This window comes from Schistocerca americana, chromosome 1 (genome assembly GCF_021461395.2).
Source record: "Schistocerca americana isolate TAMUIC-IGC-003095 chromosome 1, iqSchAmer2.1, whole genome shotgun sequence".
Taxonomy (NCBI): Eukaryota; Metazoa; Arthropoda; class Insecta; order Orthoptera; family Acrididae; genus Schistocerca; species Schistocerca americana.
The window spans coordinates 1,009,464,910-1,009,489,123 of NC_060119.1; the positions used below are offsets into that span (position 1 = coordinate 1,009,464,910).

Sequence of the window (24,214 nt, forward strand, 5' to 3'; positions counted from 1 at the left end):
TTCCATTTTAGTTTCTCCAGCAAATCATTCATCTGGGACTTATAAGAGACTGTAAGTACACGGAAGATGGCTGAAAAAAGAAATGGGCTGCATGTGAGGCCGAATGGAAGATGTTTCAATCAATAAGCTGTTTGAATTAATTTATTCCCCAGCTTTATTAGCTAACAGCTCTCAAAACCCCTCAGTCACCTCAGGTAGCAAGTTAGGCTCAATTTGCAAAGTATCATTAAGAGTGGGGACACCTCGTTCATGTGAAGATCAATCAAAGACTCTTTCCCATTTAGTGCGCTCTTGCCTCTCTCTCTTGAGTAAATGATGCGGCAAATAAAACCAGTCTGTAGATTCTTCCATTGGAGTCAACTCGACATGCCCATTTTTAATATATTTCAACATTAATTGTCATAAACTCATTTAAGGTTATCATTTCTCAATAATCTCCTTTCCAAGGCAATGAAATGCCTCTCAGCATTGTGAATGTTGTGTAGAATGACAGAGGATTTTCGAGAGGGATAAACTACTCGCCTCTGGTCTTCAAGTATGTAGAACACTTGAAATTATACAAATACCACAAAGTTTTTTTTTTCTGTGGATTAAATGTTCTTCATTGTTCCTGATTCCAGTTGCTTTGAAGCCTGAGAATCTATGAATTGTGTCGTCATTCAACACTTCAAAAGCTTGGTTAATGATATAATAGTGGTGTGATTTGCTAAGGTTCCTGGGTGGCATCCACTGAGATACCACCCAAGTTTGGAGGACAATAATGCTAGAGACTGGGTAATATGTATTGGTTATGCGTCATCCACTACCTCCAAGTGATGATCCGCTCCAGTAAGTAAATTTATAGGAATGTCACATTCTCCTCCAGTGGGATCTACCAGCTATAAGATTTTGATGTGTTAAGTTAACTTGACATCCCTGGGTGCTCTTCCATGTGCTTCTTAGCTAGAGAAGTACAAGTCAGCAAGATATGGATCTGAAAGATGATTCGAGTGCTTTACTTGCAAAGGCATGGTGTCAATCACATTTAAGTATTGTTCCGTCTTTGGCTACTGAAGACTGATTGGCTGCTGGCATCCAGAATACAGCATGCAAGTCTATTCTCACCTGCAGGCCGCGTCAAATATCCACGTCTCATCTGAAGGGGAGTGACACTTAAGCTTCCTGTGATGATACTGTTTGCTGAAATGATGGGGACATTGGAAGGATCAGATGGTTTCAGGCTGTCACAGACTGAGGGTAATGCCTCCTTTTGCAGTAAGGACAGGCAGCTCTTTCTGAATTTGAACAGTCTCTGACAGAGTAATCCTGATTAAGACAGAGAGAATACTGATTTATTATCTTAAGATATTAAGATGTTCCAGAACATCTTTTAATGTTTTGCAGTCTTGTATTGAGTGGCTGCATTGAACACAAATTGCATAGTAAGGCTCCATGGTATGCCTAATGTTGCACTTCAAATGACCTCACTTGGAATGAACATTAAGAGCTGTGGCGACAGGTAGTCTGTTCAGGGATGAGCTGTCTTAGCAAATCTTTTGTGTGGTGAGCATTCCATTGACCTATTCCCCTGAAAATTCCATTAATTTTAGTATGTTTTCTTTGTATTGTTTCAGACTTTTGACATGGATTTTCCAGCAGCAGCAAGTGTCTATGGGAGGGTACACAAAATTTTTGATGCAAGAATCTTGCCTTAGGCATTTCCATTCTTGCCCCTAGTATTTCCGACCTTGGATCTGTCCCTTGCATTCTATGGATGTTGAATTAAGACTTTCAGGACATTCAGATCGAATGTATTTTATCTCCTCTAAGTAATTAATCATAGCTAACACTTGGTTTAAGAATCATGAAAGAAGGCTGTATACGTGGAAGAGGCCTGGAGACACTGGAAGGTTTCACATAGATTATATAATGGTAAGACAGAGATTTAGGAACCAGGTTTTAAATTGTAAGACATTTCCAGGGGCAGATGTGGACTCTGAACACAATCTTATGGTTATAAACTGTAGATTAAAACTGAAGAAAGTGCGAAAAGACGGGAATTGAAGGAGGGGGGACCAGGGTAAACTGAAGGAACCAGAGGTTATAGAGAGTTTCAGAGAGAGCATTAGGGAACGATTGACAAGAGCAGGGGAAAGAAATACAGTAGAAGAAGAATGGGTAGCTTTGAGCGATGAAATAGTGAAGGCAGCAGAGGATCAACTAGGTAAAAAGACGAGGGCTAGTAGAAACCCGTGGGTAATGGAAGAGATATTGAATTTAAATGATGAGAGGAGAAAATATAAAAATGCAGTAAATGAAGAAGGCAAAAAGGAATACAAACATCTCAAAAGTGAGATTGACAGGAAGTGCAAAATGGCTAAGAAGGGATGGCTAGATACAAGGGTAAGGATGTAGAGGCATATATCACTAGTGGTAAGATAGATACTGCCTACAGGGAAATTAAAGAGACCTCTGGAGAAAAGAGAACCACATGTATGAATATCAAGAGCTCAGATGGAAAACCAGTTCTAAGCAAAGAAGGGAAAGCAGAAAAGTGGAAGGAGTATATAGAGGGTCTATACAAGGGCGATGTGCTTGAGGACAATATTAGGGAAATTGAAGAGGGCATAGATCTAGATGAAATGGGAGATACGATACTGTGTGAAGAATTTAACAGAGCACTGAAAGACCTAAGTCAAAACAAGGCCCCGGGAGTAGAGAACATTCCATTAGAACTACTGATGGCCTTGGGAGAGCCAGCCTTGACAAAACAGTACCATCTGGTGAGCAAGATGTATGAGACAGGCGAAATACCCTCAGATTTCAAGAATAATATAATTATTACAGTCCCAAAGGATGCAGGTGTTGACAATTAATCAACTATCAGTTTAATAAGTCACAGTTGCAAAACACTAACACGAATTTTTTACAGATGAATGGAAAAAACTGGTGGAAGCCAACCTCAGGGAAGAGCAGTTTGGATTCCGTAGAAATGTTAGAATGCGTGAGGCAATACTGACCCTATGACTTATTTTAGAAGGTAGATTAAGGAAAGGCAAACATACATTTCTAGCATTTGTATATTTAGAAAAAGCTTTTGACAATGTTGACTGGAATACTCTCTTTCAAATTCTGAAGGTGGCAGGGGTCAAATACAGGGAGTGAAAGGCTATTTACAATTTGTACAGAAACCAGATGGCAGTTATAAGAGTCGAGGGGCATGAAAGGGAAGCAGTGGTTGGGAAGGGAGTGAGACAGGTTGTAGCCTATCCCTGATGTCATTCAATCTGTATATTGAGCAAGCAGTAAAGAAAACAAAAGAAAAATTTGGAGTAGGAATTAAAATCCATGGAGAAGAAATAAAAACTTTGAGGTTTGCTGGTGACATTGTAATTCTATCAGAGACAGCAAAGGACCTGGAAGAGCAGTTGAACGGAATGGACAGTGTCTTGAAAAGAGGGTGTAAGACAAACATCAACAAAAGCAAAACAAGGATAATGGAATGCAGTCGAATTAAATCGGGTGATGCTGCCAGAATTAGATTAGGAAATGAGACACTTAAAGTAGCAGATGAGTTCTGCTATTTCGGGAGCAAAATAACTGATGATGGTCGAAGTAGAGAGGACACAAAATGTAGACTGGCAATGGCAAGGAAATCATTTCTGAAGAGGAGAAATTTGTTAACGTCAATCGTAGATTTAAGTGTGAGGAAGTCGTTTCTGAAAGTATTTGTATGGAGTGTAGCCATGTATGGAAGTGAAACGTGTGCAGTAAATAGTTTAGATAAGAAGAGAATAAAGCTTTCGAAATGTGGTGCTACAGAAGAATGCTGAAGATTGGATGGGTAGATCACATAACTAATGAGGAGGTACTGAATAGAATTGGGGAGAAGAGAAATTTGTGGCACTACTTGACTAATTTGTGGCACTACTTGACTAATTTGTGGCACTACTTGACTAATTTGTGGCACTACTTGACTAATTTGTGGCACTACTTGACTAATTTGTGGCACTACTTGACTAATTTGTGGCACTACTTGACTAATTTGTGGCACTACTTGACTAATTTGTGGCACTACTTGACTAATTTGTGGCACTACTTGACTAGACCAAGAGATGAATACACTAATCAGATTCAGAAGGATGTAGGTTGCAGTAGGTACTTGGAGATGAAGAAGCTGGCACAGGATAGAGTAGCATGGAGAGCTGCATCAAACCAGTCTCTGGACTGAAGACCGCAACAACAACAACAACAACAACAAGTAAATTGCAGTGAGCCAATATTTTTTGGCTGTGATCTCCATCTGTTACCTAAAGAATTAGCCTACTGCTCTTATAAGTAGAAGCAATCACTGCAATGCCATTGACTAGGTGTTTGGGCTTACCTTCCGGACATCCCCAAAGGAATAAGCATTCATTGATAACTGGCACAAATAAATTACTGTTGATAGAACATTTAAACTGTTCTCAATATCTGCATGAACTCTCAGTGTCTCCAGAGTAGTGTTAAAGCGTATTAGCTGGCTACTGAACAGTAGTAGTGATTTTGCGTATGACTGGTTCATTCAGAAGGCTGTGGCTGTGACACACAGTATTTTCTTGATACCATGTTGGGCTTTAAAAATTGTGGCTCTCACCTTGTCAAGATATTCATTATAGAGAGCTAAATCTGTGGTACTCTCCTTGTCTGGCAGAAGGTTGTGGAGCAGAATGTGCTTTTGGTCTGGTTCTTGACTTGTCCTTGCCTATTGTTTGGCAGCTCAGTTGTTGGAAGTTGGTGGCAATGTGTGCACAGTACTGTCATTGCAAAGGTGGCAATGACATAGTATAAAGCACAGCTTTGACTCTAGTGTGATATAATTTTCTGCTGACAGGCTTATGGAGTATTTATACAGATGTAGATTTAACTCATTCACAGGAATGTTGATATAGTCGACAAGTTGTTATATACAGTGTCTGCATAGAAGAATATTGTTTTGGAAGCGGTAGAAAGTATGTTTCTCATGTTAGTGATTTATTCATTTCCGTGTCTGGTCATCATTTCCAGAAGGTAGCAACTCCGATGGCCTTGTTGTTTCCCTTGATCAGGTCGTGTGTTGTGCAGGGTTGTTCAAGCTGAGGCCAAATTAGCAGGTGGGCTGGGTCTTATGTTGTTCCGCACTTGCTGGATGTATCTCCATCAGCTGGAAGAATGCCCCATTTTTGCATGTTGGTCTTGCAAAGAGGAACGCCCACCCTAAGATGATTGAGCAATCTCCAAATAGGCTAGAGCAAGTCATTTCCTGGGGATTGCTCTTCCTTTACAGGGATATCGGTTGGTAGATTGCTCTTCCACCTGGTGACGCGGTTAGACTCTGGTGTTCCCTGTAGTGGTTGAGACCTGGCAATGAAGCTCTTTCTCAACTTCAGTCAATGGTACAGTCTGATGATTGTGCAGTGGATGTTGGTATCATAAGTTTGCTTAGCCCTCTCTACATCAGCAGCAACAGCCCTTCTAATAGTGGGGGGAGCTATTCCAACAATCAAGTAGATTTTATCGACTGGAGTTGGCTTTGTACATCCCGACAAGATTCGGACGGTCTCATTGATTGCAATATCAACCTGTTTGGTGTGAGTGGATGCAGGCCACACAGGTGAAGCATACTCTGCAGCAGACATACAAAAGCAAGAGCCGAAATTCTCAGGACGGGAGGACTTGCTCCCCATGTGGTGGATGTGAGCTTCCTCAAGATGTTATTCTGTGAACTAACTTTCAGCCTGGTGTTACGGCAATGTTTCCTGAAGGACAGAGTTTGGTCAAGGGTAACACCCAGATATACTGGTGTTTAACAATGCTCCAGTCATTTGCCTGGCCATGTAATGTCCAGTTCCCGCCGAGCTTCCCTATTCTTCGTGTGAAATGCGCACACTTGAGTCTTGTTATGATTTGGCTTTAGATGATTGGCTTTGTAGTAGGAGCCAAGCGTATCTAATGCAGAAGTCAACTTTTCCTCTACTTCTTCAAACGTCTTTCCTTGAGCAGCCACTGCAGTATCCTCAGCACAGATGAAAAGACTGGAATTTTCCATTATGGGCTGGTCATTAATGTAAACATTGAAGAGCAAAGGGGCGAGCACACTGCCTTGAGGTAAGCCATTCTTTTGTGTGCACCATCTGCTCTTCTTACCATGGAGAGAGACTTGGAATCTTCTGTTCTGCAGGAACGTACCAATAAGGGATGTTAGTTGGTAATCCTTGATGAGTTGGTAGATTTTCCTCAGTAACTTTCTGTGGTTGGTAGTGTCGTATGCAGCTGTTAGGTCGATAAAGACAACTCCTGTTATCTTATCATGTTCAAAACCATCTTCAGTGTGTTGAGTGAGGTTCAGTATCTGACTACAGCACGACTTTCCAGGTCGAAAGGATAAGATGCTCGAAGACCTTGAAACAGTGGCATAACAGTGATACTGGGCAAAAGTTTTTAGGTTTGTTTGGTTCCTTACCAGGCTCTAGTAGTGCAACCACGCGAGCTTTCCTCCAGAGCTTGGGAATATATATAACCTTGATACACATTCATTAAACATTCTAAGCAGCCATTGCAGAGCGGTATTGCCGAACTTCTTGATCTGTTCTACTTTGATGTTATTGATGCCAGCAGCTTTGTTCAATTTCAAAGTGGAGATGGCAGAGTCTACCGGGGGTTTGTTCCAGTTGCTCCTGTGTACTCCGGCCTTTAGTCTTCCCGTTCATTAGTAACTGTGTTGCAATCTGGTCTGCTGTTATTGCGGTGATGTTTCTAGATTTCATTGGGTCACCGCTCAGGTTTTTCAGGAGATTCCAAGCCCACCTACTATTTAATTTCATGTCAAGCTTCTCTACCAACGAGGTCCACTTAGCTTTGCGATTTGCTGATATAGTTTGCAGCAGTTCCTCACCAACTTGCATAGTGTCATCAGCAAATGTGTCTACCTCAAAAAGGTCTTTGTAGTAGTTCATTAGCTTTTTGCTGTCATCAGTCAGTCCTGGTATGTAACTTGTTCTACAGCCTCTTGGGGTGGTCCTTCTTGAAACTGTCAGGACGCATTTGACAAATGCATCATACATCTCAGGTTGCAGTGGAATCTTGGCAATTTCTGTGTCAAGCTCTTTGATGAATCTTTCCCAGTTGGCCTTCTGAAAATTAAATCTTCATATGAAAGGCACCTCCTCTGGCATTACCATGGCATTCACTTTGCAGATTACAGGTCTATGTTGTGTGGATGGGATGGACTTACCCATCATCTTGACACATTTCCTAGCAACTTTTGATGACACAAATATATTATCAGGCTTGTAGCCTCTCCTCCACCGTCTGCTGTTGGAGGATGCCGACAGCTTTGGATCCTGAATTAAATGTAGATCATAACTCTCTGCCCAGGTCTCTAGTTTCTCACCATTGGTATCTGAATTTGGGTATCCGCATGATGTGCTTCGGCAGAAATAATCACCAAGGATGAAGTTTATGTCCTGGCAGTTAAAGTTGTTAGGTGCTTCAAACATGAAGTTGACACTGGGGGGCTTGTATATAGAAGTAGCACAGAAGTGTGGCATACAAACTAAAAGAATTTCGATGTCATCCCTCTCGGTCAGAGAAGTTGATGTGGCATTTAGGTTTGGTCCGCTGAAAATGGCACTACCATATTTATCGTGAGACTGTTCCAGAACAAGTTCCGTGCCTGCAATTTTGGGCCAATGGCTATTGTAGCTTTGGTGAGTCTCTTGTACTGAAAGCATGTCGCATTTATATTCTGCACATAAATCAGCCAGTAAGGTCTCTTTGGCACACGAAAATCCCTCAGTATTTATCGAGATTATAACAAGTGGTCTTAAAAAAGACCTTCTAGGAAGATTACTACTTCTGTGTTAGTAATGACCAAATTGGATGAAAACTTTATGGAGGATGTCATAGGTCTGGATAAATTTGGGATGGTACTACATGAGGTGGAGGGGAGTGGTTATTTGCAGCCCGTTAATAGTGGTATTGGAAATTTCAGAAGGGTTCACAGTATAGTTAGGAAAATTGATGAATATTATGGGAACTTTGGTGGATTTTTACATTTAACCATTTTCTAACTGGTTGGTTGCCCCAAGTAAGCGTATCTCATTGTGACTACTTTTGTCTTTTGTACTTTTTGCACACTTATTTTTTAAAGTACAAAAAATTATGTAAATTGATTAGAACTGTATGTATAGCATAGAGGAACCAGCCTTACATTTGATGGGGTATTAAAGAAAGTGGAATTTATATGGTTTTATAGATGTAGTTCTGTCATAATGAATAAATTTCTGAAAAAATTGTATATAGTTTTCTGATAAATGTTTTTATTCTTGTGTTTTTTGTTGATACCATACATTGGGGTAATAGTTTTAGATACTGAATGTCGGATATCGTAATGTCAGGTTGTGTGGGAACAATTTTTCTAATTACAAATGTGGTGTTGGTGTTTTGACTAGAATAAGTAGTAAGAATTCACTATATACAGGAGCTGGTATTTAAAATACATTTTATAACAGCTGAATTAATAATTCTTATGACACATGTTTATGGAATATTCCATTGGTACATGAAGGAACATAGACATATAAAAAACTGAAATACAGAATATTAATGTCACATAATAATATTTGTTTTACAGTTTGTTGTGAACCAGCTTTCAGTGTTTTAGGCCATTGTCAAACAACTTTAGTCTTAAGTTCTCCTGAGGATGGCTTAAAAAGCCGAATCTGGTTTACAACTGTTTGTCTTCATGCCTGTCTGATCATTGTGGTTGAATGCCATGTGAAGGAACCCTGCCGTGACGGAGATTTTATCCACTCAAGGACTAGGTATTGTGTTATCCACATCATCATTGAAATGCCAGTCACCGAAATGGTGCCAAATAAAAAGATTTATTTGCATCAGGCAATCAAATCCTTGAAAGGGAACTCCTAGCCAAAATATGCCATACACACATTAGCATTTGGTTCACAATGTGTACCCTGTTTCATATAAATGCTTTGTTAACTAATGAAAGTAGTACAGACTGGTTTCTCTCAGAAGAATGAATGAATTTCTCAGACAAACCAAAACAGCGAAGAATGGTTTCTGCTGAAAGAATACATACACGATTCAACTGTCAGAAAACTCCAGACTGGTTTCAATTGAAAAGAAAGAATGAATAATTCCAGTATCCAAAACTACAATGGCCTGTGTTGATTGCTTTCATTCATACGTTCCCACGCACTGGTTTTCAAAAGAATGAATCAATAATTCAGCCGATTCAACTATTTTCATTTGGTTGTTCCCATTACTACTCATCTCCTCATATTCCACGTCTGAATGAATTTATCAAATTTTAAGAGAGAAATCTAATGCCCATTACGAAACAAACTCAAAAACTCCCACCCATTCATCTACACCCTTACTCATTCATATCATATTACATATTGCTATTAGTTTTTTCCCATTTATATTCCAATATCAAGAGTAAAATCCAGTATTCTTCCTAACCTGTCTTTCTACCATTTTCACAAATAATATGTCATTTAGATTAAAACAACAAATCCATATGGTGGGAAAAGTGGCAAGTGACACTAAATAATGAAAACTGTGAGGTCATCCACGTGAGTACTAACAGGAATCCATTTAATTTCAGTTACATGATAAATCACACAAATCTAAAGGCTGTCAATTCAATTAAACATCTCAGAATTACATCTATGAATGGCTTAAATTGGTACTGTCACATAGATAATGTTGTGGTAAAATAAATCAAAGACTACATTTTATTGGCAGGACACTTAGAAGATGAAACAAATCCCTTCGGTAGACTGCCAACACTATGATTGCCGGTCCTCACCTAGAATTTCACTGCATGGTATGGGATTCTTACTAGATAGGATTGCTGAATGACATTGAAAACTTCAAAGCAGTACATAATTAACTGAACATGTGTAACGTTAAATTTTAACTTTGGTGTACCCTTTGAAATATCTACAGGTACCACCAGAGGTAGAGCTACCTTCTGGGACTGTGTTTTGTATCATTGGGAGACTAGGGCGAGATTGTCACGGATATGATATGCAACATGGGGTGACAATCACTAAAACAAATGCGTTTTGCATTGCTGCAAGATCTTTTCACAAAATTTCTGCCACATGCACCTCTGATGTAACTGTTGGAGATTGTCAGTTGGTTGCCTCATATTGAGTGAAATCACTCAGTGAGTGAAAATATTCTTACAGTTGACTTGGCTGCAGAGTCTAGTTTCATTCAGTTATGTAATTAGACTGAAAGAAACTGGCCAGTCAGCTGTTAAAACCAGTTGGTTGCCCTGTCATCAGTGATGAGAGATGGTGCAAGGTGGTGATGGATGTGCGATGATGAGAGTTAGATGTGAAGACTTACGGAAGAACTGTACTGGAGCAACAGGACAATTTCATTAGATACCAGACTAAAAAGAACAAGTTTTACTGGATGTGAAATAAGGGCGAATATGGATAGAGTGAAGAAAAGAGTATTTGAAACAAAAGGGAGGACAAGAGGAAAGATAGTAATGGAACTAAGTAATTGGTTGAACTCAAGAATGACTGGTTGCAATTGGGTTCAAAGTGGAATCAAAGAAAAATTGGAGGAGCAAATACATACCAACCAGCAAGCCAGAGATTGACAACATAGGAGGAGATAGGGAAAAGATAGTCACCAGTGGAGCAGACAAGAGGGTACTGAAGATTTCAGGAGGAGGACTGGAGAAAAAGAGTTTCTGGGAGGAGAAGAGGAAAATGCAATCCGTGAACCTACAGAGGCCATAATGAAAGAATGCTCATTCGAGGCAATAGACTTCCTGCTCCTGTAAATGAAAATCTGCGTTCGTTTATCATTTGCAGTATCTCTTGAAGAGATCATTGGAGTAGTTCTTTCAACAAAAACATGAACAGCTCACTAATTGTGTTTTGTTAAATCCTTGCTGATGTTTTGCTGCACAATTGTCTCGGTGTGAGTAGGGATTAAAAGTCAAAGTAGAAGAAATATGAAATTCAGAATACTGAACAACTGTACTACTAAGAAAAAGAAAAAAAACTCAAAATTAATGGAATGCTGTGAATCCCCTCATAGGTTTTTAATTTGATAGAACACTAGGAATACTGCCCCCCTCCCTCCCTTTGTCTTGGAGATAGAAGAGATTACATTATTTGATTGTGTGATGACATGTGTAACATGATAAAATCTGGTTTCGGAACAAGTTATTGTGACAGCCAGAGCGAGAGCACCAGCAGCAGCGAGTACTGTTTGTATAAAGCGTTTATTTTGCATTTTGTTTACGACCTTCCACTAAGGAAGGGATTCTATTTGTGTTTATCTGCTCTGCATAGTAACTAACAGTCCTTGATAAAGCTTTACGTAGTTTTCGTGTTAGATTTCTTAGTGTTTTCTTGATCGTTTAGAACAGAAAGCGCCCTAAAACCGTCTTTAGCCACTAGTCACTTGAATCAGCAGTTGTCTTGTGACAGCCAGAGCGAGAGCACCAGCAGCAGCGAGTACTGTTTGTATAAAGCATTTATTTTGCATTTTGTTTACGACCTTCCACTAAGGAAGGGATTCTATTTGTGTTTATCTGCTCTGCATAGTAACTAACAGTTCTTGATAAAACTTTACGTAGTTTTCGTGTTAGATTTCTTAGTGTTTTCTTGATCGTTTAGAACAGAAAGCGCCCTAAAACCGTCTTTTGTTTGTTTCGCGGCCATTAGCCACTAGTCACTTGAATCAGCAGTTGTCTTGTGACAGCCAGAGCGAGAGCACCAGCAGCAGCGAGTACTGTTTGTATAAAGCGTTTTTGTACTTATTTGCTGCGCTTAGCTTTTAAATAGTTTTTCTGGGAAAACCTAGCGTAGTTTTCGCGTCTCGTATTTCAGTGAGTGTTTCTTGATTATCAGAGTAGCTCATCAGAAGATTATCTTGGGAATTTGTCACCGTATAGAGTAGGGTAAACATAGTCATGTGTAGGGACTGTGGTTGTTGTGAGCGGACGCAAGGAGAATTGGCCACTCTTCGGGGGCAGGTGGAGGCTTTGTCTGTTAGGCTCATCGAGCTCGAGGCGCAGGCGTCGGCTCGTAGTGGCGTTGGGGCAACTGTGGTGAGACCTATGCCTACTTCGGTGGCCTTGGAATCACATGGAACCCCTGATGTCGCTGCGTCTTCCGGCAGTGAGCATCTTACCGGTCAGCCATCACTCCAGGGTGAATGGCGGACAGTGGTGGGCTCGCGCGTGCCTGGCCGAAAGGCGAAGGTGGGTAAACATAGTCATGTGTAGGGACTGTGGTTGTTGTGAGCGGACGCAAGGAGAATTGGCCACTCTTCGGGGGCAGGTGGAGGCTTTGTCTGTTAGGCTCATCGAGCTCGAGGCGCAGGCGTCGGCTCGTAGTGGCGTTGGGGCAACTGTGGTGAGACCTATGCCTACTTCGGTGGCCTTGGAATCACATGGAACCCCTGATGTCGCTGCGTCTTCCGGCAGTGAGCATCTTACCGGTCAGCCATCACTCCAGGGTGAATGGCGGACAGAACAGAAAGCGCCCTAAAACCGTCTTTAGCCGCGTGGCGGCTGCCTTACCCCTTTCCAACAGGTACGGGGTGCTTCCTAGTGGTGATGACATCGTTTCCGAGCCACCACAGGATGCCTCGCCTGTTGGGCCAGTGGCCGATTCTCCGGCAAGGTCCCGACAGTCACAGAGGGCGGGCCTATTAGTTATAGGGAGCTCCAACGTTAGGCGGGTTATGGAGCCCCTCAGGAAAATAGCGGGTAGGTCGGGGAAGAATGCCAGTGTGCACTCGGTGTGCTTGCCGGGGGGTCTCGTCCGTAATGTGGAGGAGGCCCTTCCGGCAGCTATTGAACACACTGGGTGTGACCGGCTGCAGATAGTAGCACATGTCGGAACGAATGACGCCTGCCGCTTGGGTTCTGAGGCCATCCTTGGTTCCTTCCGGCGGCTGGCTGATTCGGTGAAGACAACCAGCATCGCACGCGGAGTGCGAGCTGAGCTTAATATCTGCAGCATAGTGCCCAGAGTCGATCGCGGTCCTCTGGTTTGGAGCCGTGTGGAGGGTCTAAACCAGAGGCTCAGACGACTCTGCGACTATAATGGTTGCAAATTCATCGACCTCCGTTATTGGGTGGAGAACTGTAGGGCCCCCCTAGACAGGTCAGGCGTGCACTACACACCGGAAGCAGCTACTAGGGTAGCAGAGTACGTGTGGCGTGCACACGGGGGTTTTTTAGGTTAGAGGGACCCCCCCCTTGGGCGAAACGATAAAATACCTGACGGCTTACCAGAGAGGACATTATCATCGTTGATAAAGAACGTCCGTCCTCAGAGACCAAAAACAGGAAAAGTTAACGTAATATTGGTAAACTGCAGGAGTATCCAGGGCAAGGTTCCTGAATTAGTATCTCTTATTGAAGGAAATAGTGCGCATATAGTATTAGGAACGGAAAGTTGGTTAAAACCGGAAGTGAACAGTAACGAAATCCTAGACACAGAATGGAATATATACCGCAAGGATAGGATAAACGCCAATGGTGGAGGAGTATTTATAGCAGTAAAGAATTCAATAATATCCAGTGAAGTTATTAGCGAATGCGAATGTGAAATAATCTGGGTTAAGTTAAGTATCAAAGGTGGGTCAGATATGATAGTCGGATGCTTCTATAGACCACCTGCATCAGCAACCGTAGTAGTTGAGCGCCTCAGAGAGAACCTGCAGAACGTCGTGAAGAAGTTTCGTGATCATACTATTGTAATAGGGGGAGACTTCAATCTACCAGGTATAGAATGGGATAGTCACACAATCAGAACTGGAGCCAGGGACAGAGACTCTTGTGACATTATCCTGACTGCCTTGTCCGAGAATTACTTCGAGCAGATAGTTAGAGAACCAACTCGTGAAGCTAACGTTTTAGACCTCATAGCAACAAATAGACCGGAACTTTTCGACTCCGTGAATGTAGAAGAGGGTATCAGTGATCATAAGTCAGTGGTTGCATCAATGACTACAAGTGTAATAAGAAATGCCAAGAAAGGAAGGAAAATATATTTGCTTAACAAGATTGATAGGGCACAAATCGCAGAATATCTGAGTGACCACCATCAAACGTTCATTTCTGAGGAAGAGGATGTGGAACAAAAATGGAAAAAATTCAGAAACATCGTCCAGTACGCCTTAGATAAGTTCGTACCGACTAAGGTCCAAAGCGAGGGGAAAGATCCACCGTGGTATAACAATCATGTACGAAAGGTACTACGGAAACAAAGAAAGCTTCATCATAGGTTTAAGAGTAGTCGAATCATAGCTGATAAGGAAAAGCTGAACGAAGCGAAAAAGAGCGTAAAGAGAGCAATGAGAGAAGCATTCAATGAATTTGAACATAAAACATTGGCAAACAATCTAAACAAGAACCCTAAAAAGTTTTGGTCATATGTAAAATCGGTAAGCGGATCTAAATCCCCTATTCAGTCACTCGTTGACCACGATGGCACCGAAACAGAGGACGACCGAAGAAAGGCAGAAATACTGAATTCAGTGTTCCGAAACTGTTTCACTGCGGAAAATCGTAACACGGTCCCTGACTTCAGCCGTCGCACGGACGCCAAAATGGAAAATATTGAAATAAACGATATCGGAATTGAAAAACAACTGCTATCACTTAGTAGCGGAAAAGCATCCGGACCAGACGAGATACCCTTAAGATTCTACAGTGATTATGCTAAAGAACTTGCCCCCTTTCTATCAGCAATTTATCGTAGATCGCTGGAAGAACGTAAAGTACCTAGCGACTGGAAGAAAGCGCAGGTCGTTCCCATTTTCAAGAAGGGTCATAAATCAGATGCGAATAATTATAGGCCTATTTCGCTTACGTCAATCTGTTGTAGAATAATGGAACATGTTTTGTGTTCTCGTATTATGACGTTCTTAGATAATACAAATCTCCTTCATCATAACCAACATGGATTCCGCAAACAGAGATCATGTGAAACTCAGCTCGCCCTATTTGCCCAAGAAATTCACAGTGCCGTAGACACTGGCGAGCAGATTGATGCCGTATTCCTGGACTTCAGGAAGGCATTTGATACGGTTCCGCACTTACGTTTAGTGAAAAAAATACGAGCTCACGGAATATCGGACCAGGTTTGTGATTGGATTCAGGATTTCCTAGAAGAAAGAACACAACATGTCATTCTTAACGGTTCAAAATCTGCAGATGTAGAGGTAATTTCGGGAGTACCGCAGGGAAGCGTGATAGGACCTTTATTGTTTACAATATACATAAATGACTTAGTTGACAACGTCGGTAGCTCCGTGAGGCTATTTGCAGATGACACGGTTGTCTACAAGAAAGTAGCAACATCAGAAGACTCGTACGTACTCCAGGAGGACCTGCAGAGGATTAATGCATGGTGCGACAGCTGGTAGCTTTCCCTAAACGTAGATAAATGTAATATAATGCGCATACATAGGGGCAGAAATCCATTCCAGTACGATTATGCCATAGGTGGTAAATCATTGGAAGCGGTAACGACCGTAAAATACTTAGGAGTTACTATCCGGAGCGATCTGAAGTGGAATGATCACATAAAACAAATAGTGGGAAAAGCAGGCGCCAGGTTGAGATTCATAGGAAGAATTCTAAGAAAATGTGACTCATCGACGAAAGAAGTAGCTTACAAAACGCTTGTTCGTCCGATTCTTGAGTATTGCTCATCAGTATGGGACCCTTACCAGGTTGGATTAATAGAAGAGATAGACATGATCCAGCGAAAAGCAGCGCGATTCGTCATGGGGACATTTAGTCAGCGCGAGAGCGTTACGGAGATGCTGAACAAGCTCCAGTGGCGGACACTTCAAGAAAGGCGTTACGCAATACGGAGAGGTTTATTATCGAAATTACGAGAGAGCACATTCCGGGAAGAGATGGGCAACATATTACTACCGCCCACATATATCTCGCGTAATGATCACAACGAAAAGATCCGAGAAATTAGAGCAAATACGGAGACTTACAAGCAGTTGTTCTTCCCACGCACAATTCGTGAATGGAACAGGGAAGGGGGGATCAGATAGTGGTACAACAAGTACCCTCCGCCACACACCGTAAGGTGGCTCGCGGAGTATAGATGTAGATGTAGATAAACTTGTGTTAAAAGAGATGAAATGTCAGACTGAAAATAAAATCATCAACAACAAGAATCAGGGAGGTACACAAAAAGAGTGTGAGGTATAGAATACACAGAGAACTAGAGTGTGAAAATATGTTAGGTTTACTCAGTGCAAATAATGAAGAAAGAAAAGTGACATGAAAAAAATGAGGACATCTGAATTTATGTTCTCAGTGTGTGAGAACAATGCTTCATCCTACCTCATGACAGCCAGCCTTGACACCATCTGCTCATTTTGGATTCCCTCACCCCCTCCCCCCCAGTACACACCTCAGGCCTGACACTTGGGCATTCAGTACTCCTTTTCATTTCCTTCTCCATAAAATGTTTTCATTTTGTATCCTTCTGGCTTAAAAAAGTTTGTTGTTGAATATCAAGTAAAACAACTGTTTATAATACAATCGGGATGCTGAGTCGTAGATTTAAGGCTGTCACAAATAACGCTTTCGACCTGCAAGGCCTTCTTCAAACAGTGTCTGTCTGTCTGTCTGTTTTTGCCAAAGGACTTGTGGGCCAAAAGCTATTTGTGACAATCTTTTTGTTGTACCTATCTGCAATTCACCATCTCTGCTATATGGTGAGTAGCAACTTTCCTTTTCATAATGTTATTACATTCCATAGTGGATTTTTCATTGTTTGATTTTTAACTGTTTGTTATTTTACTTTTAATAAACTTGTGTGAAAGAAAGGATTAAAGGTAATTTTTGTAAATGTATTGTGTTTTTTAATGAAACTGAGATTAGTCAGCTCTGTGTAGTCAGTTTTAGTAGAGATTTGTACAGCGTTGTCTTTAGAAAAATACTGCCTGCTTAAATCATGTTGGAAATATTCAATTGTGTAACATTTCTTTGAAAGTGAATCATTTTGAAACTGGAAAAAAAAACTGCATATGTTACAGTGGCTTTGTGAGCGACACAGAATTATATATTTTTTTAAAATTTTGATTAACAGCTACATTTTTAATTTTAATTAACAGCCACAGTCCTCACAATGTAATCCATAATGGATCTTGAATTTTGGTTGGAGTAGTTTGTATATATTTTAAAAAAAATTAATTCTGTAGGACTGTTTAACTACCTTGCATAATGATTATGTACTCTTTTTGTCTTTGTAGGAAAGTGGTGCTCCTGTTCTCACTGATGATGTCAGCCTGCAGTTATTTATGGAACACTTGAAGAAGCTAGCTGTGTCCTCTTCTTAACAACAGCTAGCATCATAACTCTGTTGTGTTCCAGATATGGACTAATTCATAAATGTTTACATTATTTGTTGCTGTAATACCGCTAAAGATATTTAGTGATGTACTTTTTGTAATATACATATAATGAGCATTGGGTACATCAAATCATATACATATTCCAAGAAATTTGTCAATTATTGTAAATAATTTTTGCCCTTTAAAATAAATAGCTAGATTTTTATTGTATTGTAGGTGCTTTTATGGCTGTTTGGTTTGTTGTAAACTTTAGGGGCTCAGTTTAGAAAGCCATATACAAAGTATGTTATTCATATATGATAGGAACATGTGAAAGTTTGCTGAACTATATTCCCTGCATAACAGGATTTTCTTTTTATGCTGGACATATTACAATCATTGTCACTACCACTATATATCTGCAACAAGAACATCAGTTCAAATGTGTCCACCCATCCTGATTTAGTTTTTCCATGATTTTCTTAAATCACTGAAGGCAGGATGGTTCATGCGAGAAGTGTGTGGAAGATTTCCTTTCCCAACCTCAGCTTGTGTTGCTTCTTACAACCTCATCAGTGATGGGGATGGTAAACCCTGATCTTACTTCCTTCTTTGAAATTCACAAGTCATTTGCAAGTGGGATTGACTGATTCCTGAGATCCACATCTAAAGGTAAATAACAGGTCAGACATTTATGTGCATTGAAAAAGACATTTTACAAAATTAAAAGAATACTTCTAATTTTTTGCCTGTTGTTCTGAATAGTCCAGTGGTTCAATCAGAAATTATATTTAATTCTGTAGAAATGTGCAAAATTATAAAGAAAAAGAAAAGGGCATGGACAACCACTGTTGAGGCTTGGGCTGTTGGAGGGGTTGAGGACACTCATGAGGAAGAGATTTAGGGATTATGCTGTTTATCCTAAACTGCCAAAATACAGTTTAAATGACAGTGTCATCTCTCTCAAACAGATCTCAAGAGCCCACTGTCATGAGAGGGTTTCAAAAAGTAAGTTACACATTATTATGGCAGGCCATGTAAAAACTTCTATTGAATGCAACACTATATGTCAAAGTGAGATAGATAGACGTTTTTTCTTTTATATGGTAGTTACCAAGTTTGTGTGACGAACATTGGGAATGTTGTACCAGTTGTTCAGTTCATTGACAGTAGAAATCTGTGTCTTGGTCATGGGGTCAATCAAGTGCTGTGTGAATGTTCTCATCGTCAGATCCCCCTCCCAGATGTTCTTCCAGCTTGCCAAAAAAGTGGACATGACTCCCAATCAATTATCACCCAGGCCTGTATGGACTTGGTCAAGTTGTTGCCACCATTTCACTATGACTAAATGTGACATAGCATTCAGTCCATATTTTGCCAGATATCCATGGTGAATCTCCGTGCAGTTTAGATGTTCCATCCACAAGAATCATACTGTCTCACATACTTCAGTTTTGGAGTTCATTTCTGGGTACCACACCATATCCATTGCACACTGTTAAGTGCCAGTTATTGGTATTGCAGGAGAAATGTATCTGCGTAAAACTGGAAATGTACTTTCTTCAGACAATGTACCACTCTTGTTAAGCAATTTGTAATTATTTTCTGAAGTTCTTGCTATAAGTACTCCACCTCTAGTGCTGCTGACACTTAAAACTGAAATTAAACAGTGTTCCAAAATCATACTATTAGCAATGATCAAAGAGGAAGCAATGTTTGAATAAAGTTTATTTCTTATCAAACAATGGAAAATCCAGGATGGAATAATGTCAGGATAGATTGATACTCACTGTATAGTAGAGATGTTTAGTCACAGGGAGAGTTCTCACCTGTGTATTGCAGAAATGTTGGTGTCAGTAGGAAGAATCCATTTGGCATACTCTGTGAAGCAGTCATTAAAAGGAAGAATGTTGTTTTCGGCAGCATGCTCAGCGATGGGGTCATCCAGTTGTTTCTAGGCCACAGTCTGTCAGTGGCCATTCATGCAGACAGACAGCTTACTGGTTGTCATGCCCATGCACAGCACAGTGGTTGCAGTTCAGCTTGCAGATCACACGACTGGTTTCCTAGGTTTTCCTGAGATAGGTTATGATGATGATGATGATGATGATGATGATGATGTTTGGTTTGTGGGGCACTCAACTGCGTGGTTATCAGTGCCCATACAAATTCCCAACCTTTGCTCAGCCCAATCTTGCCACTTTCATGAATGATGATGAAATGATCAGGACAACACAAACACCCAGTCATCTCGAGGCAAGTGAAAATCACTGACCCTGCTGTGAATCGAATTCGGGACCCTGTGCTCGGAATAGGTGATGCTTTTGACCAGAGTAGAGTAGGTGGTGATGGAAGGATGTACATAGGTCTATTACAGGGATACAAGCCCTGAGGCAAGGGGTTGGGGAGCAGAGATTGTGTAGGGATGGACAAGGATACTGAGTAGGTTCGATGGGTGGCAGTATACCATTGTGGGACGAAATGAGAAGGATAGAGGGTAGGTCATTCCTCATTTCAGGTCACAATCAGAGGTAGTTGAAACCCTGGCAGAGAATGTGATTCATTTGCTCCAGTTCTGGATGAGTCACAAGGGGAATGCTTTTCTGTGCCTGCACAGGGGGCTTTGGGTGTTGGGGGGGGGGGGGGGGGGTGACTTGGGAGATAAGGCATGGGAGATGTGTTTCTGTACGTGATTGGGAGGGTAAATACAGTCTGTGAAAGCCTCAGTGAAACCCCTTGCTGGCCGGTGTTGCCATGCGGTTCTAGGCGCTTCAGTCTGGAACCGCGTGACTGCTACGGTCGCAGGTTCGAATCCTGCCTCGGGCATGGATGTGTGTGATGTCCTTAGGTTAGTTAGGTTTAAGTAGTTCTAAGTTCTAGGGGACTGATGACCACAGATGTTAAGTCCCATAGTGCTCAGAGCCATTTGAACCATTTTTGAAACTCCTTGACATACTTCAAGAGGGATTGCTCATCACTACAGATGACTGATCATCAGTACAGATGACTGATCATCAGTACAGATGCGGTGGCCATGGGTGGCTACACTCTATGAAAGAGACGTCTTGATATGAAATGGGTGGCAGCGGTCGAAGTGGAGGTATTGCTGCTGGTGGCTGGTAAGTTTGATGTGGACAGAGGTACTGACGTAGCCATCTTTGAGGTGGTCAACATTGAAGAAGGTGGCTTGTTGGCTTGAGTAGAACTAGGTGAAGGGAATGGGGGAAAAGGTGTTGAGGTGCTGGAGGAAAATGGATAAGGTGTCCTCATCCTTGATCCAGATCATGAAGATGTCATCAGTAAATCTGAACCAGGTGAAGGGTTTGGGATTTTTGATGTTTAAGGAAGATTCCTCTAGATGGGTCGTGAATAGGTTGGCATAGGATGATGGCATGTGAGTGCCCATAACCATATCCCATATGTATTTGTAGGTAATGCCTTCAAAGGAGAAGCAATTCTGGGTGAGGATATAGTTGGTCATGGTGACCAGGAAGCAACTTGTAGGTTTGGAATGTGTCAGCCATAGGGAAAGGTTGTTGTTGTTGTTGTTGTGGTTGTGGTCTTCAGTCCTGAGACTGGTTTGATGCAGCTCTCCATGCTACTCTATCCTGTGCAAGCTTCTTCATCTCCCAGTACCTACTGCAATCTACATCCTTCTGAATCTGCTTAGTGTATTCATCTCGTGGTCTCCCTCTACGATTTTTACCCTCCATGCTGCCCTCCAATACTAAATTGGTGATCCCTTGATGCCTCAGAACATGTCCTACCAACCGATCCCGTCTTCTGGTCAAGTTGTGCCACAAACTTCTCTTCTCCCCAATCCTGTTCAATACTTCCTCATTAGTTATGTGATCTACCCATCTAATCTTCAGCATTCTTCTGTAGCACCACATTTCGAATGCTTCTATTCTCTTCTTGTCCAAACTATTTATCGTCCATGTTTCATTTCCATACATGGCTACACTCCATACAAATACTTTCAGAAATGACTTCCTGACACTTAAATCTATACTCGATGTTAACAAATTTCTCTTCTTCAGAAAAGCTTTCCTTGCCATTGCCAGTCTACATTTTATATCCTCTCTACTTCGACCATCATCAGTTATTTTGCTCCCCAAATAGCAAAACTCCTTTACTACTTTAAGTGTCTCATTTCCTAATCTAATTCCCTCAGCATCACCCGACTTAATTCGACTACATTCCATTATCCTCGTTTTGCTTTTGTTGATGTTCATCTTATATCCTCCTTTCAAGACACTGTCCATTCCATTCAACTGCTCTTCCAAGTCCTTTGCTGTCTCTGACAGAATTACAATGTCATCGGCGAACCTCAAAGTTTTTATTTCTTCTCCATGGATTTTAATACCCACTCCAAATTTTTCTTTTGTTTCCTTTACTGCTTGCTCAGTATACAGATTGAACAACATCGGGGAGAGGCTACAACCCTGTCTTACTCCCTTCCCAACCACTGCTTCCCTTTCATGTCCCTCGACTCTTATAACTGCCATCTGGTTTCTGTACAAATTGTAAATAGCCTTTCGCTCCCTGTATTTTACCCCTGCCACCTTTAGAATTTGAAAGAGAGTATTCCAATCAACATTGTCAAAAGCTTTTTCTAAGTCTACAAATGCTAGGAACGTAGGTTTGCCTTTCCTTAATCTTTCTTCTAAGATACGTCGTAAGGTCAGTATTGCCTCACGTGTTCCAGTGTTTCTACGGAATCCAAACTGATCTTCCCCGAGGTTGGCTTCTACTAGTTTTTCCATTCGTCTGTAAAGAATTCGTGTTAGTATTTTGCAGCTGTGACTTATTAAACTGATAGTTCGGTAATTTTCACATCTGTCAACACCTGCTTTCTTTGGGATTGGAATTATTATATTCTTCTTGAAGTCTGAGGGTATTTCGCCTGTTTCATACATCTTGCTCACCAGATGGTAGAGTTTTGTCAGGACTGGCTCTCCCAAGGCCGTCAGTAGTTCCAATGGAATGTTGTCTACTCCGGGGGCCTTGTTTCGACTCAGATCTTTCAGTGCTCTGTCAAACTCTTCATGCAGTATCGTATCTCCCATTTCATCTTCGTCTACATCCTCTTCCATTTCCATAATATTGTCCTCAAGCACATCGTCCTTGTATAGACCCTCTATATACTCCTTCCACCTTTCTGCTTTTCCTTCTTTGCTTAGAACTGGGTTTCCATCTGAACTCTTGATATTCATACAAGCCGTTCTCTTATCTCCAAAGGTCTCTTTAATTTTCCTGTAGGCAGTATCTATCTTACCCTTAGTGAGATAAGCCTCTACATCCTTACATTTGTCCTCTAGCCATCCCTGCTTAGCCATTTTGCACTTCCTGTCGATCTCATTTTTGAGACGTTTGTATTCCTTTTTGCCTGCTTCATTTACTGCATTTTTATATTTTCTCCTTTCATCAATTAAATTCAATATTTCTTCTGTTACCCAAGGATTTCTACCAGCCCTCGTCTTTTTACCTACTTGATCGTCTGCTGCCTTCACTACTTCATCCCTCAAAGCTACCCATTCTTCTTCTACTGTATTTCTTTCCCCCATTCCTGTCAATTGCTCCCTTATGCTCTCCCTGAAACTCTGTACAACATCTGGTTCTTTCAGTTTATCCAGGTCCCATCTCCTTAAATTCCCACCTTTTTGCAGTTTCTTCAGTTTTAATCTACAGGTCATAACCAATAGATTGTGGTCAGAGTCCGCATCTGCCCCTGGAAATGTCTTACAATTTAAAACCTGGTTCCTAAATCTCTGTCTTACCATTATATAATCTATCTGATAGCTTTTAGTATCTCCAGGGTTCTTCCACGTATACAACCTTCTTTCATGATTCTTAAACCAAGTGTTAGCTATGATTATGTTGTGCTCTGTGCAAAATTCTACCAGGCGGCTTCCTCTTTCATTTCTTAGCCCCAATCCATATTCACCGACTATGTTTCCTTCTCTCCCTTTTCCTACACTCGAATTCCAGTCACCCATGACTATTAAATTTTCGTCTCCCTTCACTATCTGAATAATTTCTTTTATTTCATCATACATTTCTTCAATTTCTTCATCATCTGCAGAGCTAGTTGGCATATAAACTTGTACTACTGTAGTAGGTGTGGGCTTCGTATCTATCTTGGCCACAATAATGCGTTCACTGTGCTGTTTATAGTAGCTTACCGGCATTCCTATTTTCCTATTCATTATTAAACCCACTCCTGCATTACCCCTATTTGATTTTGTGTTTATAACCCTGTAGTCACCTGACCAGAAGTCTTGTTCCTCCTGCCACCGAACTTTATTAATTCCCACTATATCTAACTTCAACCTATCCATTTCCCTTTTTAAATTTTCTAACCTACCTGCCCGATTAAGGGATCTGACATTCCACGCTCCGATCTGTAGAACGCCAGTTTTCTTTCTCCTGATAACGACATCCTCCTGAGTAGTCCCCGTCCGGAGATCCGAATGGGGGACTATTTTACCTCCAGAATATTTTACCCAAGAGGACACCATCATCATTTAATCATACAGCAAAGCTGCATGCCCTTGGGAAAAATTACGGCTGTAGTTTCCCCTTGCTTTCAGCCATTCGCAGTACCAGCACAGCAAGGCCGTTTTGGTTATTGTTACAAGGCCAGATCAGTCAATCATCCAGACTGTTGCCCCTGCAACTACTGAAAAGGCTGCTGCCCCTCTTCAGGAACCACACGTTTGTCTGGCCTCAAAACAGATACCCCTCCGTTGTGGTTGCACCTACGCTACGGCCATCTGTATCGCTGAGGCACGCAAGCATCCCCACCAACGGCAAGGTGCATGGTTCATGGGAA

At 41.3% G+C, this 24,214-nt stretch overlaps 1 protein-coding gene across 6 annotated transcripts in view; it reads left to right on the forward strand.

Annotated features, from left to right (window-relative positions):
• The window catches only part of LOC124616121 (protein transport protein Sec23A), a 104,255-nt gene extending 86,645 nt beyond the window's left edge, over window positions 1-17,610 (forward strand). For all 6 annotated transcript variants that reach the window (XM_047144388.1, XM_047144396.1, XM_047144406.1 and 3 more), the window contains one exon: window positions 17,299-17,610. In XM_047144388.1, coding sequence (XP_047000344.1) covers window positions 17,299-17,385 — 87 coding nt within the window. In that variant the 3' untranslated portion in view covers window positions 17,386-17,610. The remainder of the gene's footprint in view (window positions 1-17,298) is intronic.
• The last annotated feature ends 6,604 nt before the right edge of the window (window positions 17,611-24,214 follow it).